The following is a 14,834-nucleotide window of genomic DNA, read 5'->3' as shown; positions in this document are numbered from 1 at the left end:
GGAAAGAGTAATCAAGGGAACCAAGGAAGTAAACAAATACTTTCAAATCCAAGCGAACAAGGGAATTTGTTTGTGTTTCTTTATTAGGAAAGCAAAGATAACCTCTCTTTCTTCGAACGCTTAACGTTTACTATTAAAAAAATCATGCAATTCGGAACGTTTTAATCAAACTTGGCCTTTCTCTTTTTTTTGTATTTCCAAAAGCTGGAGCAAGATCGAGAATGACAATGAAAAGACCAGCGAGAAACACAATACTAACGCATCAAAGATAAAACGATGACCGCCTTATATCAGAAGCGCTCTTTCTCTTCAGTTGAAATGCTGATAATGTTGTCTTATCTAATTTTAACGTTTTGATTAGTTCAGTATAATACTCCTCTTCCAATTGATAGTGCATTGGATATATGCAGCAATTTTCACCTGATATTGATGAAGCCATGAATGTTGTAAGTGCCATTGATGTAATTAAACCTTTTGATGCTGTTAATGCTGTTTGTTTTGTTGATGTTGATGATGCCGTAGACATCGATGATGATGTGGTTGTTGATGTTGCCGCCAGTGTGCTTCGTGCCATAGATGTTGTTGATGCTTTTGAGGTCCAACATACATTTGATGTGAATGATGCCATTGATAATGACGTCAGGGATTTCGTCAATATTATTGATGTTTTAGAAGCCGTTAATGCCGAAGGTATCTTTGTCTTTGTTTATGTTGATGTCCTAGGTTTCGTTGAACGGGTTAATGTTCTTGATACCATTGATGTCTTAGGGGTCGTCGATGTCGTTGGTGCCATAAATACATTTATTGTAGATTCATTTGCTGCTGGTATGTTTTATATATCGTCACTGATGGTACTGGTTTACAATAAAATGAACATCCACGATTAAAGTAAAAAAAGAACATACTCTACAGTGAAACAGAAATTGGAAAATAAAAAAAAATACTAACAAACCATTTTTGGAACTGCAAGACACATATAATATCTGGTTATCTTAATTTTCAAAACAAAGCTTTCTGTTATTTCTGGTAAATGGTTTTAAAACATGAATGAAAAAGCAATTTGAAATCAATACAAGACTTTGCTAAATGAAGCAGTAACAGTGCCTAAGGTACAAATTAGGGTATGTCTTTGGACAAAACCAGAGTAAAAGTAACGAGACCAAGAAGTATTGTCAAAAGGATGATATTAAGTTCAACAGTTATTTATGTTTTAAGTGTTTGTTAGCATGTATTTTGTCATTTTGTGTATGTGTGCGCGTTTTGTTTTAGGGTTGTTGTTGTTTTTTTCCCTTTTTTCTTTCTGATTATTTCTATCTTAATTTGTATTACTTTGTCTTATTACCTGAACTGCAGTTAACTCCTGTGTACCCAAGAGAACAAGAACAGGTATAACCAGTGTCAGCGGCGTAGTTAATTTGTGCTGTTGTACATGTGTCTCCGTTCTTACATGGACTGGGACAGCAGCTACTGGTCGAAGTACACATTTCTGATTAAATGTATAAATGTATAAATCGAATCTTATACAGGCACATTAATTAGGTGTATCCGGAATTTAAAGAAAATTCTAATACTTACATATTTTTTTTCTTGTTTTATTTCAACAGGGATGGAACTGTGTATGATTCCAATATGCCTGTTTATTTTCCTAAAATGTTTCACGCGATTTCATAATTTTTTTTTATAAACATCGCAGTCTATAAAAGTGTTTTGGAAATTTCTATAAACTTCAATTCGTTCACCAATGTCAGTTCCGATATAGTTTTATTATGTTATCTTTTCTTTGTCAATTCCTATATACTTCTTAATTTGCTTATCTATGATTGGTGGATTGTTATATACCTTGTTCAGGTTAAGATGCTTTTACTTGGTTTTTTTTTTTCTATATGCTGATTCAGGATGTCACAATACATTCATTACAATTTTTCGCAGAATGAGAAGGTTGAGTACTACGCTATCCTTGTTAGCGCTTATTCTAGGCGCTTCTCAATTAGAGAAGTTTGTATACTGATCTGCCTTGTTACCGTAAACATTTGACACCCTATTCCAATTCCTCAGTGGGAGAAATTTATTTACTGATCTGTCCTGTCACCGTTAACATGGAACATACTTTTACAAGTCCTCTCATTGGAATAAATTTGTATATTGATCTGCAGTGATGTCGTTAACATAGGACACCCTTTCCTTTCGGGTAAGCGTCATCTGCTTATCTAGAAACGCCAGCTTGAGTTGCTCATAAAAAGTCATCGCAGACAAAATGTTCATCAGTGAGCAATATATCTGTATGAAGACAACTTAAATTTTACTATCTGACCATGCAGAGTCTTCATCGTCAAAAGAATGAATCCATTCAGTATAATTACTTCACTCGTCAACATTTTACATCTGTTACTGCATATGAACCTTTCACTTACAAATGGTTGATATATTTTTCTTTTTTCATTATATATGCAAGTCTATGCGGAATATATTTCGCAATTAAATTTAAAGAAAGATGTTTTGTTCTACACAATAGAAACAAAAAAATTTAACCATTCCTCAGTATCAATATTTTTTTCTTGAAGTAATTAAAACTTGAAAATCGAGATAAGAACCTGATCGAATTTTTCAAGTTTTAAAATAAACTTTTTGTGTTTAATGACATGTGTTTTTTTTCTTTTGTCCTATCGTTTTGGGGCTGTACTTTTTATTTGGTCATCATCTCAGCAGATTTAACTAAAAACCATAGTACTTCTCTGTTTTACTCATGCATTCTTAATAGTTTTTATTTGCTCTTCATCTTTGAGTGTAAACAGACTGTGAAAAAAAACCTATAACCTAGTTTGGCTGACTAAAGAAAGAATGTAATCATTTTAAAGAAAAAACAGTTAGTTAACAGAAATTTGATTTGAGAACCGGAAGTGTTTTGCATTGCATATAATATATCATGAACTATATACCTCTAAGTATTGATATTTTATGGATGATAACATGAACTTAAAATCGATGCTTCATTTCTTCCTAATCCATCACATGTTAAGCTCTCAAAGGTCGAGAGAGTACTTAAAAGACTAAAAACAAATTTAGAATTTAATTCAGAATACAAATAAAAAAAACACCAAATTGGAAGAAAAAATAACAAGTACTCTAGGTTTAAGATGGCCAAAACATCTGTTCTTCTATTTCATGTTTGTTTTCTTATCTAAAAAAACAATTTATTTCTGCGCAGGTAAATAAGACCGCGTATAGCCAGCGTTGACTGTACAGGCAGCTGAACACGTTCCTGTATAGCCAGTGTCGGCAGCGTTGAGTGTACAGGCTACTGAACACGTTCCTGTATAGCCAGTGTCGGTACCGTTGACAGTACCGGCTACAGAACACGTTCCTGTATAGCCGGTGTCAGCAGCGTTGACAGTAAAGGCTACGGAACACGTTCTCGTATAGCCAGTGTCGGCACCGTTGACAGTACCGGCTAATGAACACGTTCCCGTATGGTCAGTGTCGGCACCGTTGACTGTACAGGCTACTGAACACGTTCCCGTAGAGCCAGTGTCAGCAGCGTTGACTGTACTGGCTACGGAACACGTTCCCGTATAGCCAGTGTCAGCGGCGTTTACTATACAGGCTACGGAACACGTTCCTGTATAGCCAATGTCAGCAGCGTTGACTGTACACGCTACTGAACACGTTCCTCCATTCTTACATGGAATAGCACAGCAACTTCGAATCGATGTGCACAGTTATGGTTCAAAACAGAATAAATAAACAACGTAAATTAGTTCATTTTCGGTTTACCTAGTATACCTCACTGCAACTTCTCTCAGAAAGAAAAAGTTATACCTTATTTAATCAAATCATAGTTTATCAAATACACCGGAAATAAATCCTCTCTAAGAAGGAATTTTCCCCCCACCCCACCTCTCCTCAGAGAGAGAATGATCTGTACGGTCGTTTACCGAGTACAACCAAACCTAACTCCTCTGAAAAGGAGAAGTGCATCGTTCCAATTCGTTTTTTTTTTTTTGGTTCACACCACAATTACTTTTTTTACTTGACATAAGCTTAAAAGAAATCAAGGGAACTTGTAATCGAATGGTGGTGAGTAATTAACATTATCAAGAGATAACGGTTAACCTAAGAAAATAAACACACAATTTACAAAGAACATGAAATAACCAAAATAGCATGAACATAGAAATAAAGGTAAGTGAGAAACTCTACTTAAATTGGCAGCATATGTCATGTGCACAGTTAAGGTGATCGTCTTCTATTTTTTTTCTGTTTTTGAAACTTATACCGAGTTCCTCGTAAAATGTCCGGTGTACGCGAAAGGAGGAAACTATGACACAGTATACATATTTGTTCTCTTGGTGCAGATGAATACACCATAACGATTCATTATGACAACCATAAAACTTTTGTTACATGACTTTTACCTTGTAGCAATATAAGAAGCCTTATTTTAAGAAGTCTAATATGTTTTAAAATCATCCGCTTAGTCAGCCTCAAAGGAGTGAAGGACACTGGACAAATATGTTGTCGATAACAATTTGAACACTTGACTGTTACGATCGCTTTTTACAAGCTTTGAAGAACCTTTGCCAAGTTACATTTTTGTCACAGAGTAATAACGATGAATAATCATTTTAAATTTCTATATATTATTAACATGGAGCACATCCTTTCTCACGCTGAATTATTTTATTTGATAATACTTACTTTCATTTAAAGTTGTGTACACCCAATATCTCTTTTTGGAGTTAAAGATACTCTAAAACGTTTAACTTTAAAATACGTCATTCTTTTTTCTCAATATTTTTCAATATTTTTTTTCAATTTTGCATTTCATTTTACAGTTGTATTTTGTTGTATTTCAATGATATATTTTACAAAATTACCACACAAAGAATTTTTTGATTAAAATTACTTACAGTTAAACCCTGTCGAACTTTGATATATGTAGTCAGTGGTTTAAATTTCCAACAATTTATCCTCACCGAGCGTGTACTTTCGATTCTTATACATTTGAAACAGTAATTACATAATAACAAGGTCGTGTAAATAACTAAGTACTAAATTAAACTATCGTAAACGTTTGGTGATCATTTTTATGAACATTATCTTCTTCACACCCTCTAGTACTTCATTACATCCTCTTTGACCTCATTTTATCAACTAGAACATCATAACATCCTCTAGAATTTCATAAAATTCTCTAGTACTTCGTTGTATCCTCTAAAATATCATAACATCCTTTATGACTTCATTAATCCTCTGGGGCTTCATGACAACCTCTAGGAATTCATAACATCCTCTAGGACTTCATTACATCCTCTAATGCTTCATTTTATCCACTAGTTATTCATAACATCCACTAGGATTTCATTTATTTACATCCTCTAGGGTTTCATTATATCCTCTAAGGCTTCATTACATATATAGATTGTGAACTTCATAACATACGTGTATTACCACTGTACAACCTTCTAGATTTTAACTTGAAAATGGAAAATTTTAATGGTCAGCTCAAGCACATAAATTGCATGTTTGTATTTTCTGTGAACATTAAAAGAATATTTTCGTTTCAGTTGAAAGTACTCACCCTTTCTCTTTCGCTCAGAACATTGGGCAGAAAAATCTTTACGGAACTTCTTAGCCCCACCTTTGTTCGCATCAAAATTCTTGAAGTAATTACTTTTCGTATGTAGTGATATCTAACTGATTTGTATTGTCACTAGGTGTGTGTGGGGGAGGGGGTAGGTGCCACGAGGTGTGTGAGTGTGGTGGGGTAGGTAGCACGAGGTGTGTGTGTGGGGGGAGGGGTAGGTGGGTGCCACGAGGTGTGTGTGGGGGGGGAGGAGGTAGGTAGGTGGAACTAGGCAGACCAGGTGAATTCCGTCAAAATATGTAAGAATATTCATACATTTCAGTACATGTTTTCAATAAATCCTGTAGTTATACATAGATAACTGTACGATCTATTGAATTTATAAGTTCTTTACAAAGGTACTATATTCCATGTTTTTAGTATGTGGGTGGCGTTTCATAGTTCTTTCACAAATTTCAATATTAGCGAATCCAACATAACACTAATTATGTTAATGTGCCATGTGAATGTCATTGCTTTTTTATCTTGGTATTGGCACGAAGACTTTGTCTATGATATGCTTTCTCTAAATCCTGTTGGACGTGTTTTATTAATACTCCTGTTTGAGTAAACAAGATGTGCTTATCAGCTGCTTTTTGATTTTGAACTAGATTACAGAAATTGAATTAACGAATTAAACAGATTTTAATACTGCGTTTTCTTGTTGTATTTTTCTAGCACTGTCCCAGGTTAGGGGTGGGGTGGGGGGTTTGAACACTCACAAAGATGTTAAACCCCGCCACATACTTAATGTGCTTGTACCAAGTCAAAAACCTGAACTCTAGCGATTTGCGTTGTTTTTCATATATTCATTGTTATTCGTTTTACGTATTTTGTTGTTATTTTTTGTGCAGATTAGGTCCGTTTTCGTCTTTTATGATTATTTTCACTTCATTATGTTGGGACCTTTCAAAGCTTGCTTTGTGGTATGGGTTTTGTCCATCATGGAAGAACATGTGGCGACCTGTAGAAGTTTATTGGTTTGTTGCTCGACTTTTGTTGGTTGGCTGTCTCATTGGCAATCATACCACATATCATATTTTCATATTTCTTGGTTATATCTTAATGTAGCGTTGCCGTATATATTTCCCAATGAAATCGTTTTTTACGCTATTGCTTACCTTTGTACCTGATCTTCTGAGTCAGTAACCCGAGGTTTTCATTGTAACACGTTTGAATTTTCTGAGTCTTAAATGTAACCAGAGGTTTTCATTGTAACACGTTTGAGTTTTCTGAGGTTTTTAATGTCGCCCGAAGTCCTTATATTGATCTTAAATACTGAGTTTTTAATGTTGCTCGAGGTTTTCATTGCTTCCTCTCAACTGGACATTTGAGTTTCTTGTTTATGTCTCCCTAGGTTTTCATAAACTACACCTTTTTACCTGGACCTCCGAGTCTTCAATTTCACTAAATTTTCATTGCTACAATTTTGTAACAGCACTTCTGAGATTCTCATGTGTAAATGTTAGGCCACACTTGATTAAAGAAATTGAGTATTTCTTAATTTAATACCTAATTTTGGGTTTTCATCCAATGAGTGTTAGTATGAATCATTTTAATTCGAGTAATATAAGTACAAAGGATTTGAGTTTAAACGTTTCTTTTTATTAATTAAGCCACATCACTTAGTTTTTATAAGTAAATAAGCAGATTAGACGTTCAGTATACCTCTTTGAACCTCTCACCCATGACTGGTAATCGAACACCTACAATAATGGAAGTTCCGAATGAATTTAAATGGCTATCGAATTGTTAACCTATCCCAGACAGTGTTTACAGTCAAACGGTCCAGTGACTAAAGGGTATTTATGTGATAAATTGACTTTAAACTTGCAGTTCAGTTAGCATGTCTTCCCTGAGGGTAGAGCAAGTCAAACTACCTTGTAAAATATGTGAAAAGGGGGATCCTATAGTGTGGCATTGTCTTGACTGTTCAGAAAACTTGTGCCATGGTTGTAAAGCTCTTCACGAGAGGTTCGCTGTAACTAAAGACCATATTATTGTACCGGAAGGGAGTTTACCGAATGGTTCAATAGATGATCAGAAACTGAAACTTCTGTCTCTGATCAGAGAAAAGGGATTTGGTGATGTACATGTGTTTTGTAAAACTTGTCAAGTCAAGATTAAAAGGAAGGACACGCTGATGGAACATATTGGACATAATCTGGAAAATCCAGCCGACCATGTAGAGGACATTAATACCGAAATCAAACACCTTCTTTCTAAAATCAATGCTGTAGTTGCATCGCCTGCATCTTTTGAGAGTAAAAAACAGTTAACGGATGAAAAGACGGCAATGAAAAAAGAAGTACAGAAGCGATGTGAAGAAGTTATTCTTTCTTGCAAAGCTAGAATGAAAGAACTTCATTGCGACATTGATAAGTTCTACAAAGAAAAGGAAAAACACGTCAAAGAAGCAAAATCAAGAGTTGGAAAAGAAGGTGCTAAACTTGTTAAGGTTAAAGAAAAACTTGTGTCAACAATAAATAAAGACGACCAAGTTGGGCTTCGAACCGTTTTCAACGAAACTAAACAGCAACTTGAAAAGTACAAGTCGGCTTTGCCATTCGAGGAAAAGATTGTATTACAAACTAGCGGACGACAGTCGACTGATGTCGGTAAGGATATCGGCTGTCTAAACTACACGTTATCTGCAGCCGCAAAGTCGGTGAATTTTCATTTGGAATTGGTGAGCAGGTATGGGACAACCAAATTACGTATTGTGTCGGTTATTATGCCATGTGGTCCCAACGAAATGTGTATTGGTGGGGTAAAGCACAGAACAATTCAACTGGTAAGCCTTTCACGACTGTCATACCCGCTAAATGAATTCACCATGACATTTTATGATTTCACTTCTTCTACGGATGGAAATCTATTATACATTACGGATTTTCAAAACAAGAGCCTGAAATCTCTTTCAAAAACTGGCAATTTGTATACCATCAAAGATTTTTCGCCAATGTTTCCGACCTGTGTTCACATTACATCTCAAAATCAAATATTTGTTGGTCTTGTCGACAAGGACAGCCAAAACATGGACGCCGACAGTAGGCGGACGGTTGTTCAGTTGTCGATAAAAGGCGATATCAACGCCGATTACGAATTTGATCCGAAAGGAATTCGTCTTTTTACCGTTCCTTACCGTTGTCACTTAAATGAAGTGAACAATTTGCTCATTGTGATCGATAAATACGACCCAGTAACCGGACGGATTCTTGCTATAGATACCAAAGGAGAAGTCAGATTTCGATATTCCGGTTTCGCTGACAATACGAAATTCAAAGCTTTCCGACCTACTGACATTCGATGCACGAGACATGGTGAGACGGTTATCTGCGATATTGAAAACCATTCTTTGCACATTTTGGATAGAAATGGAATTTTCATTCAAAACTTATCCACACTCGAATTGAACATTTCGCACCCCCATAGTTTAGCGGTCGACAGTTACGACCAGCTGTGGATAGGGACAGGTCCCCCACCAAGTTCTGGTCTGAAGGGACAAATTTATTCCACCAAAATTGTGAAATACTAATTCGGGCCTCATATGTATATATCTTGTATTTTATACAATAGGAATTAATGAATATTTTTTGAAACTAAAGCGTTTGGAAATTATTGTACATGCACATTTAATTTACTTAATTGATAAGCCAGGTTTCTGAATGCTGCTTGTGAATATCAGATTTATATTTTGTCCTGAATAATTGACATTGTTAAATCCATTTTGCTTTATGAAACGAAGTTAAAATCTGAAAATGATTGAACGTGTTGTAGCTATATAGTTATCATAAGAATGGGAGTCTTGCCATTTAATTGTTGTATATTCACTGTATATATACTTACATACTAAACCAAGCATGATATTGTGTCATAACACATATGAAACTACTTTTTAAATTCTTCTTTCATGTATTGTAATATACATTTTCGATATTGGAAAACCCGAGAAAGTCTAGATATTTAAGTGTCACGTTTTTGGTGTTCACATTTATAACCTCCAGCAAACTTCTATATAATACTACTTATTTCATTGTAGATGTTTTGATATGGGGATTCAGAAAACTGATCACTGAAAATTTCATTTCATTTTCTTAACAAACGCATATAAATGTTAATGTAGAAATTTGAAATTACTATTGCCACGGGGATTTTTTGTTTTTGAACAGTCATGTACATGTACATATAAAGCACGTGTTTTCAACATTTGTAAGATTTGGCTAAACCCTGTAAAGAACCAAGAGGCTCTAGAGAGCCTGTATCGCTCTTCTGGTCAAAAATAGTGTTTCTGGCCTAAAGCAGTAACTCAAAATGGATTCTTGACACTACTGTACTATTGTCATAATAATCATTTAACCAATATAGAACATTTAGTTTTCCACCCATTTTCAGATTATAAATCTCGCGGTCATGATTATTTTGGTTCAGGTGAGCTAACAACAGAAAAAAAAATATATGAAACATGCTAAACCATTAACATAATGTGATTAGTGTTACATAGGATAAGAGAACCAAACATGACTCAGCAGTATCGGACAGATCTTCTTGAAAATTTCAGCATAAGTCCATCTCAATATACTGATAAGTCTGCATGGTTTTAACTACACCCAAACATTTTGGATTTATACGCAAAAATCTTACTTAACCTCTGTGGTCTATTTTAGTAAATGCGTTAAAAAGTTAAAAATCCCCACATCCAGATTATTGAGGATATCTTAAGGTACAGTTTTGCCAAGTTCACCCAGTAGTTTCAGAAAAGATTACTTTCAAAGTTGGAAGTTTCAAATTCGGGAGAAAACAATCCATTTCAGGACCCATACATGTAAGTGCATGAAATCCGGTCAACGGATCTTTCTGGAAATCCGTCCCATCATGCTGAACAGTTTTACTCCCTACCGGAGTTTGGCTAAACCCGACTGTTTTTGAGTTATTTGCGAATTTTGCAGTTTTTAGTAACGGCGGCCACGTTTTTCGCCAGATCAAAAATCTCCACTTCATATCTAGGCAGAAAGTCGTAAGGAACAGTTATACCAAGTTTACTTCTTATTGATCAAGTAGTGTCAGAAGAGAAGATTTTGAAATAAATAGCATAAAAAGCAAAAACAAAAAACAAAAAACAAAAAAAAAAAATGTCGAAAAAGGATAACTCCAAATTGCTTAACAGGTTTACACGGAAATTTGACAACCAACAGGTCTAATAATGCTGAAAACGTTTACTGCAGTCAGAATTTGACTAAACCTAACGGTTTTGGAGATGCATGTACATGCGAAAAACTGCTGTTTGACCCTTATTTTCCATTTTAGTAACGGCGGTCGTGTTTGTCGAGGATTTAAAATCCCCAAATCAGTTATAGGCAGAATGTCCTTAAGAGCAGTCATAGTAAATTTGGTTCTAATTGGTCCAAAGTTTCAGAGACGAGTTATGAAAGATTATTAACGAAAACCGACACCAAGTGATAGAAATAGCTCAATTGGTCCTTCGGACCAGGCGAGGTCTCCTTACAATCATTACATTATCGGTACACCAGGTTCATATTTCATGGCTCCTCGTCTATTTTTTTCTCTACATTTTAGTCTTTTATTTTTGTTTTGTTTGGTTGTTATTTTTTTGTCTTTGTTTTTTTTTTTTATAAATGTATGTCATTTAATTCATACCTTCGATTCTTGTCCTGGTCTCACTTTTCATTGTCGATTTTAAAGTGCCCGAACGAACGCGAATGTATGCAATCTATATCGAGCAAACCGTGTGTTTACTATATCATCTTAACAGATCTGGAGCGACCACTATCGGGAGGACAGACATGGTGTTCCAATTGTTCTATAACTATTTACTTTGGTATACAAGGTATATACTTTGACATGTCAATCCATTCTAAGGTCTATAAAAGACTTGGAAATTGATTCACTAGTTATACCCTTGAAATCATTTCCTGTAACAAGATTCGAGTTGATCGAGAAGAGATATCAATTTCGAATGCTCAAAAGGGTGTCAACACCAACAAAGGTCAGATGTGTTTAGTGTATTTGATGGAATGACGTTACGCACACTATTGCAACATATACACGGTAACGTCGGAATTCGACGTTTATCACTCAATGTTGGCAACACTCATCGTTTCGCCGTTAGAGGGGAATTACCAATAGATGTATGCTCGCTCCTTGAAACGTGTTCAGTATAGCGAATAAGCAATAATTATATATGATTGGTAGTGTTATATTTTAAGTAATTGATGATTGATTATTGGGGTTTAACGTCCGAGCAGCAGTATGTCTGTTATATTCAGGTGATGAAGTAATTCAAAACATCTTAAACATTTCTTAGAAAATCCAAAATGAATAATTAAAGTGATAATTAGTGTTATATGAAATTTGTACATGCATGTGTACCACAGCGTGGAATTTAACCCTGAATATGAATATTAATTAACTCGCACTAAACATGCCCTGTCCAAAATAGAAACAGGGGATTGCATCGATGAGGACCGGGCGGCTGTATGTGTGGGGTGAACATTGTTAGTTTCATTCATCATATGTTCTGGAAAAGAAAAAAAAATGTTTTACAGCTTTTACAAAGTAATGACAAAGCTATAAAAAGTTTCAAATACGTTATTACATTTACACACCCTATTAGAAAGCCGCTCATTGATGATTCTACGAGACCTACGTTTTTATACTGTCTTTTTATTCTTATTGTCCTTTAATTAGTTTTTTGTCTTTCCCTTTTTTGCTCATTTGCACTTTCCAATATGAAAAATATTTATGACTCCGTTCTTTACTTTCATTCTATTTCATTGCCACTTCCGTTTACATGTTCCCTACTAGTAATTAATTGCAGAGATGAGTTTAAGTGTCCGGATCTGGTTACCTATTTAGGGGAAAATATACATTTCCCCCATGTTCCGATCGACGGAAAACGCTCGAAAAGTTAAAAAAGTGAAAATTGTTCGAATTTTATCCGTTTTAAATTGTAAAAATCATGAACAATGAAATATATATGTTCATAAGTGCATGTACAATGACAAAGTTTCATGATTTCATAGAAGAAATTGCCAATTCATTAAAGAATTACGTTGGAGCATGCAGTTTTCTCAACAAACGCGGGAAATATTGACTTCAGACATTTCTTGAGAAGCCACAACTTTTTTGTTAGTACTGAAAATTTTATCAAATATCAACGAAAAATTGCTTAAAGTATGTACATACCGGAAATATAAACCGGAATATCAACATTGCGCAAATAAGAATTTAATTGAATAACAAAATTTGACTAAGTACTGCTCACTTTTAGAAATCTGAGATTTGCAGTTTGAGAATTGTTAACATTATAGATAGGCTGTTAACAATCCTATAAATTATGAATTTTAAACCGGTTAGATTTATGTGCAGTATTCGTGAGAGTCATGTGTGATGCACAATTTTACGACAAGAAATTTTTTTGAAGTGGAGAAAAGGCGTTAATGACTCACACACACCCACTTTTATGTTTATTACTATATACTGACATTTCGTGATTTTGTATCACAGACCGACAAGATGATTCATGTACTGTTTTAAATTTCAAGTCTTTATAAAAATTAAAATTTAAAAGACGTCCTGATGACTATCCATAATATATATATATTCATCAGTGTGATAAATATTCTTTGTAATATGAACTCGGAAAACTCGAAGGCTAAGTGCGGGTTATTTAAAAAAAATAAGCAGTTTAAATTTATTCATTCAACTCCGTTATATAATGCATTGTGAATGATATGAACTAAAGTCCCATGTATTTCGCGTTCTACCGAGTTACAAGATTTGCCCCTAATTTGACATGGATGAGTCTTAAAGGCTAAGCTAGGAGCTATCCAAATCCACCAAAAGTTAGCTAGTTCAAGTCTGTTATACAATACATGGTGTTTTAAGATACTAATCCCTTTCGAATTGTCGGTTAATGTGATATTAGTGTTAACACTGAGGGCTGAATTAACTTGTTCGGTGTAGTAGTTTAATCTTATGATGTATTAGTTCTATATGTTGTTTCATCTCTTTGTTATTAGTGGATGAGATTGTCGCCAGTCTATTCAGTGTCATAGTGAAATTCCAATATTTGAAAGAAGATAGTTAAGATGTTAGCAACGGAATTATTATCTATAGAAGCATAACACGGATTCCATTTCGAATGTGTGTAGATGGTGTAGGAACAATTCATCAACAGACTGTCCAAAACTAATGAATTATTAGAATTAATATCATAAAAAGACTGGCCAGTGATGAATTCTTCTTTAGCGGCGATCTTGACAACAGAGAAAATTAATGATCTTAGTCTTGCCTTAACTTTTTTGAAATTATAATTTTTCGTAAGGTGTCAATCTAGAAAGATTCTCTCCCCTATAATGTAGAAAGATAGCTGAAATTAATGTCACTTCAGCAACATATATATATGTATATATACAAATGTATTGCAGAAATATTTAAGGCAAGCAAAAAATGGATATTCCACACCCTACATCACTTGCACCCTGCACATAATGTCCAACTCTTACTGCAATAAATATCCCCAAAGAATTATCCGACAATATCACGTCAATCTAAAGCGGATCAATGAATTTGAAAATTTATGAAAATAACGTATTTTTGTGTGTATATGCACGTGTAAAAAAGTATTGAACAATTTTTGCGCCCCTTCCCCTTTTAGGCGATTCTCCGGATCCGCCACTGCAATCTGCATATGATGCGTAATATGTCCAGATTTTAAAAGTTCCATCAAATCCTGTGAATGGTTGAGGGGGTGGGCCTACCTCTAAATGGTTCCAGGGGTGGGAGTGCCTTTCTCCGAGCGGTTCATGGGGTCAGTGTGATGTACCCTTACCTTTATATTCCAGGCATAAAGATGTATTTTGAGTTGTGTAGTTTAGATCTAACTTAAAAACCTTTACAACGACATCTGACCGAACAGTCGATACATCAAGGTTCACTTACAAGTTTAGTAAAGCCACAACTAATTCCTATATTATACAACACAGAAATTACGCGAAAGCATCAATATAAGTACGTATGAAAGAATGACTATCGTGGTAGAATTTTCAAGTAGTGACTTATAATAAGTATTTGGTTGTCTTCTTAAAATGGAAATAAGTTCACAAGGTTTTTTTCTAGACATTATACCAACAATTTCCTTCTACGATTACCCTCCCACTTCTGGTTATAGAAAACTTTATATACAGGT

The 14,834-nt window shown here is 34.8% G+C and overlaps 1 protein-coding gene across 1 annotated transcript; it reads left to right on the top strand.

Moving 5' to 3' along the window:
- Nucleotides 1-7,396: 7,396 nt before the first annotated feature.
- On the top strand, nt 7,397-9,388 carry LOC148620554 (uncharacterized). The gene has a single exon (XM_088574188.1). The coding sequence runs from the start codon at nt 7,470-7,472 to the stop codon at nt 9,159-9,161; it is 1,692 nt and encodes a 563-aa protein (XP_088430314.1). The 5' UTR covers nt 7,397-7,469; the 3' UTR covers nt 9,162-9,388.
- The last annotated feature ends 5,446 nt before the right edge of the window (nt 9,389-14,834 follow it).

This window comes from Perna viridis, chromosome 3 (genome assembly GCF_037379345.1).
Source record: "Perna viridis isolate PV_CMFRI_1.1 ecotype Kerala chromosome 3, ASM3737934v1, whole genome shotgun sequence".
NCBI classification, from domain to species: domain Eukaryota; kingdom Metazoa; phylum Mollusca; class Bivalvia; order Mytilida; family Mytilidae; genus Perna; species Perna viridis.
Note: the sequence above shows the minus strand (reverse complement) of the source record. Positions and strands in the feature narration are given on the sequence as shown.